This window comes from Notothenia coriiceps, unplaced genomic scaffold (genome assembly GCF_000735185.1).
Source record: "Notothenia coriiceps isolate Sejong01 unplaced genomic scaffold, NC01 NC01_scaffold00009298, whole genome shotgun sequence".
In the NCBI taxonomy this organism is placed as follows: domain Eukaryota; kingdom Metazoa; phylum Chordata; class Actinopteri; order Perciformes; family Nototheniidae; genus Notothenia; species Notothenia coriiceps.
Window position 1 is genome coordinate 1 of NW_011341999.1, and position 5,706 is coordinate 5,706.

At 47.5% G+C, this 5,706-nt stretch overlaps 1 protein-coding gene across 1 annotated transcript; it reads left to right on the forward strand.

Moving 5' to 3' along the window:
* Positions 1-1,427: 1,427 nt before the first annotated feature.
* LOC104945222 (cadherin EGF LAG seven-pass G-type receptor 2-like) lies at positions 1,428-5,269 on the forward strand (the record flags this gene model as incomplete). The annotated part of the gene is made up of 1 exon (XM_010770857.1): positions 1,428-5,269. A coding segment is annotated over exon 1 (3,541 nt), but the record flags the coding sequence as incomplete, so codon positions are not given.
* Positions 5,270-5,706: the final 437 nt, after the last annotated feature.

A 5,706-nucleotide genomic window follows, 5' to 3' on the forward strand; every position in this document is an offset into this window, starting at 1 on the left:
CCCCCTCTAATCTCAGATGCACCCTGAGTCATTTTGTTTAAGTACAGTGAGCCTTTCTAAAATATACAGTAAAGAGACAAACCCACCAGCATTATAGGATATACTATGACTTTGTGCCAAATACTTGTTGCTGATTTAGAGTAATGGCACCTTTTTTATTCCAATTCAAGCACTGCATGTGACCCATTGTCTCCCTATTCTTTACCAGATTGTATGACTACCTAGTACTACTAGTACTTTACTGGACAAGAAGGACATCGGTTTTGAGGATTTTAGACTAAGTAATGATCAATAAAAACTTAACTTATTTTGCACTCCTGCTTGTACATTTTTTCCCTCGCTATAGAAGTATTTTTCCATCCCATCTAAATTTAACAAAGCCAAATAAGATAATTTAACAGACAGCTTTCTCCGAATCAATCATATCTGGTAATCTAACTTTAGAGATGTTATTCTTGGTAATGATTAGTAAAACAACCATTTTAACAAAAAGCTGACATTTATTCGGCTACACCTTTAAACGCAATACAGAACACAATAAATCAATACTTGTAAAATAAAGTTACTTGCAATTAGAAATCCATAAGATAAGTGGGTTATTTTAGATTTTATTTAACATTTATAAACTCCAGCAACATGAGATGAAAACCCAATTATCTCCATCAGAGAAGGCTGTGCTTCTAAAACTGTGTGACTGTACTTTGTCCACTAGGTGTCAGTGACGTTCAGCACATCAACTGAGCTCCGAGTTTTACACCTACTTCACAGTTTTTATCAAGACACTGGTCTGTAGCCCATTACGTCCAAATGTAATTTGATTCTGTTTAATGTATTTTATTCTAACAGAGTTGACCTCATACTAGTATCCTTTATGGTCCTGAAACTGGACCATTGGATCTAAATCAACAAGTTAACAAAAATGAGGTGAAATGTATTACATTTGTTCTACTTAAACACTGTGGGTGATGGGTTTAAACACCTAAAACCTACCATTTGAGGAATGTCTTCCAGTTAATGAGTAAACTCTTTGTGGAGGTGTGGACCTATACGCTTGTTCCTGATGAAATAATTGTGGTTTTGGTTAGTTATGTGTCACAAGAGCTCTGTCGAAGTATTATAGTCTACTCTAGACTATCAACATGCATAAAACCAAACTAATGTAAAGATAACAGTGCCTGCCTGAACTCACAGCTAAAACATTCCAACATGGCAATAACAAATTAGCAATGTTGTGAAGTAAAAAGTATAGGCTATAATGAAAGTCTTGCTTTTGTCTCCTATGTTGATGAAGCATTTAGGAAGTTACTATTTATCTCAAGTGACAGGGTTTCTGCCAAGTCCTCAGACATCCCCCCTTCTCTCTTTCTCTCTCACACACACGCGCGCGCACACACAGAAACACACGCGCACACACAGGTTTATGATAATGAGGAGCCTCAAGGCGCAGGGGGAGCTGGAGCCATTTTCACCATTCAAGCGGAGTTACGCGGACTGAGCGGAGGTGCTGCTGCTCTTGTTGTTGCTGCCGGCGTGTGTGCGAGTGTGTGTAAGGCGCTCCAGCCAAGGTTACTGCGGGTTAACGTCTTCAAATCAGCCGGAGTGACCAGAGAGAAGTGCGCCCGCTGAAAGCATGGCTCCTCTGCAACAAAGGGAAACTCACAGGCGGAAAGTTTAAAGGAATAAGGAGCGACACATATTCCCATTCGGAGACACACAAACTTAGGAGCGATGCACTTCGTTAAATGGGATTTGTTGTTGATTTTCTGGTGGTGTAAACTGGATTCGCTTGTGCATTGTTACACCGTTCACATCAGTGAGGATGCGGGGCCAAGGACTGTGGTGGCCGGGTTGGAGCGGAGCGCGCGCTGTACTTTGGATCAGGTACTCGCTCCCAAATTCACGGAGCAGTTTCTGGAGACAGACGCGGCGGCGGGCATTGTGTTTGTTTCGGACTCCATAAAGTGCCCCTCGCTGCGCTCCAACCCCTTTACCGTGTTCACTGTGTCTGACTGCAGGGACCCCGGCTACAGGCACCTCCTCACCAGCCAGTATGAAGTGCATGTTCACGGTAGGAACTGTTCAAACGTGCGTAAAAGAGAACCTCAGTGGGACATGGAGGTGCTCAGTTTGTTTAGCACGGAGAGCCAACACCGCTCAGAGTGCCACGAAGCAGGCTCTGCTTTATTTGCAGTGGGGGGTCTGCTACCTGGAGCCCCTCTCCGCTGCAAAGTCACCAACACCCGGGACTTTTACTTTTCTGAGGGTGACTTGTGTGTGTCTGAGACGCTCTGCTGGATGCAGGACACACTCCGGGAGCTAGACCTCATCTGCGATGTGCTCACAGGGAATGGATTGAGTGCAGAAGTGAATCCCATTTCCATCCACTGGCGTGTGGGGCAGGGTCCCTTCAGGCAGGCCCACCTAGGGAAGTTGTTAGAAAAGGCAGCTCAGTCTGATTCAGGGATTGTGAGCAGGAGGAGGAGAAGCATCAACAGCAGCCCTCAGTTTCAACCTCCAATGTACCAAGTGTCTGTGGCAGAGAATCAGCCAGCCGGGACTCCTGTTGTTGTTTTGAAAGCAATGGATGTGGATGAGGGTGAGGCAGGCAAGCTGGAGTATTTTATAGAAGCTCTCTTTGATAGCCGCTCAAACAATCTGTTTGCAGTGGACCCGATCAACGGTGCTGTGTCCACAATAGAGGTGCTGGACAGGGAGACTAAAGACACTCATGTGTTTCGTGTGACTGCCGTTGACCACGGCAAGCCCCGGCGTACAGGCATGGCCACCCTCACTATCACAGTCAGGGACACTAATGATCATGGCCCCGTGTTTGAGCAGGAGGACTATAAGGAAAACATCAGGGAGAATCTAGAAATAGGCTATGAGGTGTTAACTGTAAGGGCGACAGATGGGGACGCACCTGTTAATGGTAACATCCTTTACCGCATCATCAACAGTAACGGGTCCAATGAGGTGTTTGAGATTGATTCGAGGTCTGGTGTAATCCGCACCAGAGGCCTTGTAGATAGGGAGGAGGTGGACGCCTATATGTTGCTAGTCGAGGCAAATGACCAAGGTCGTGACCCCGCGCCCCGCAGCGCCACAGCTACAGTTCACATTGTGGTTGAAGATGACAATGATAATGCTCCACAGTTCAGTGAGAAACGCTATGTAGTTCAGGTGCCAGAGGACTTGAGCCCGAACACAGAGATCCTGCAGGTCAGCGCCACAGATCAGGACCGAGGGAGCAACGCTGTGGTTCACTTCAGCATCATGAGCGGGAACACCAGGGGACAGTTTTACATCGACGCTCAGACAGGTAACATGGACCTGGTGAGTCACCTGGATTACGAGGCGAACAAAGAATACACTTTAAGAATCAGGGCTCAGGATGGAGGACGTCCTCCCCTCTCCAACATCAGCGGCCTGGTCACAGTGCAGGTGCTGGATGTCAACGACAATGCCCCCATTTTTGTCAGCACCCCATTCCAGGCCACCGTGCTGGAGAACGTGCCGCTGGGTTACTCCATCATCCACATCCAAGCCGTGGATGCAGACTCTGGAGACAACTCTAAGCTGGAGTATCTCCTCACTGACACCACGCCAAACTTCCCCTTCAGCATCAACAACAGCACAGGGTGGATTATAGTGGCTGCTGAGCTGGACAGAGAGAGTGTAGATTTTTTCAACTTTGGAGTGGAGGCCCGAGATCACGGCTACCCTGTCATGTCCTCCTCAGCCAGCATCAGCATGACTATTCTCGACGTCAACGACAACAACCCAGAGTTCACTCAGAAGGCGTATTACATGCGACTGAACGAGGATGCATCCGTGGGAACCAGCGTGGTGACGGTGTCGGCTGTGGACCAGGACATCAACAGTGTGGTGACCTACCAGATATCCAGCGGTAACACCCGCAACAGATTCTCCATCACGAGTCAGAGCGGAGGGGGACTCATTACTCTGGCGCTGCCTTTAGACTACAAACTAGAACGCCAGTACGTCCTCACCGTCACTGCAAGTGATGGTACACTTCTTGACACCACTAAAGTGTTTGTCAATGTCACTGACGCCAACACACACCGGCCTGTGTTCCAGAGCTCACACTACACCGTCAACATCAACGAGGACAAGCCTGTCAGCACCACTGTTGTCGTGATAAGTGCCACAGATGAAGATACAGGTGAAAACGCCCGCATCACCTACTTTATGGAAGACAGCATCCCTCAATTTGACATCGACACCGACACAGGAGCTGTCACCACACAGATGGAGCTGGACTACGAAGACCAAGTGTCTTACACGCTGGCCATTACTGCTCGGGATAATGGCATCCCCCAGAAGTCTGACACCACCTACCTGGAGATACTGGTGAATGATGTCAACGATAACTCCCCCCGCTTCCTCAGAGATCACTACACAGGCTCCGTCATGGAGGACGTGCCGGTGTTCACCAGCGTGGTCCAGGTTTCTGCCACTGATAGAGACTCTGGGCTCAACGGTCGTGTCTTCTACACCTTCCAAGGGGGGGAGGATGGTGATGGAGATTTCATAATTGAGTCCACCTCTGGTATTATTCGAACACTGCGTAGGTTGGACAGAGAAAATGTGCCTGTATACAGCCTGCAGGCGTTTGCTGTAGATAAAGGCGTTCCTGCTCTGAAAACACCAGTAAATGTCCACGTTACAATCCTAGATGTGAATGACAACCCTCCTGTGTTTGAGAAAGATGAGTTTGACATCATGGTGGAGGAGAACAGCCCCATAGGTGTTGTTTTTGCACATGTGTTAGCCACAGATCCAGATGAAGGCAGCAATGCACAGATTATGTACCAGATAGTGGAGGGAAACATCCCCGAGGTGTTCCAGCTCGACATCTTCTCCGGAGAGCTGACAGCACTGATAGACCTGGACTATGAGACAAAGTCTGAGTATGTGATTGTGGTCCAGGCCACCTCGGCTCCTCTGGTCAGCCGCGCCACAGTCCACATCAAACTGGTCGACAAGAATGACAACCTGCCTGTGCTCAAAAACTTCCAGATCATCTTCAACAACTACGTGACAGACAAATCCAACAGCTTCCCCACTGGAGTGATCGGGCGCATCCCAGCGTTCGACCCCGACATCTCGGATCAGCTTCACTACAGCTTCGAGGTGGGCAACGAGCTGAACCTAGTCCTCCTGAACCAAAGCACGGGGGAGATCCAGCTGAGCCCGGCTCTGGATAACAACCGGCCCCTGGAGGCCTCCATGAGGATCTCAGTGTCAGGTGAGACTGTTTATAACTTTATGTGTTTCAGACTCCTCTCAGTGCAGTGAGGGGGAGAAGTTGTTTTCCTACTCTATTTCCATTAACACGTCCTGTCTCTTCATTTACATTTTCTCTTCGCTTCACCTCACAAGATAATGGAAGTGATGATGGCTTAAGTATGTCTCCTCTGGCTTCAGTGTTGCAGAGTGATTTCTCTATAATAGAAATATTCATGGAGGAGGATTCATTTTCACTGTAAGATATTTGAAATAGTAAAAGTAAGTAAGTAATACATTGGTTGCTTGCTTGCTCTTACATTTTAAGAAACAATTATGAAAAATGTCTTTCAGTGTTCCTTGTTTAGACCACAACTCAAAGACATCCACTTTACTGTCATCCAGGAGTCAAGACACCTGAAATCATTCGCATTTAAGAAGCTGCAATCAGAGAATAAT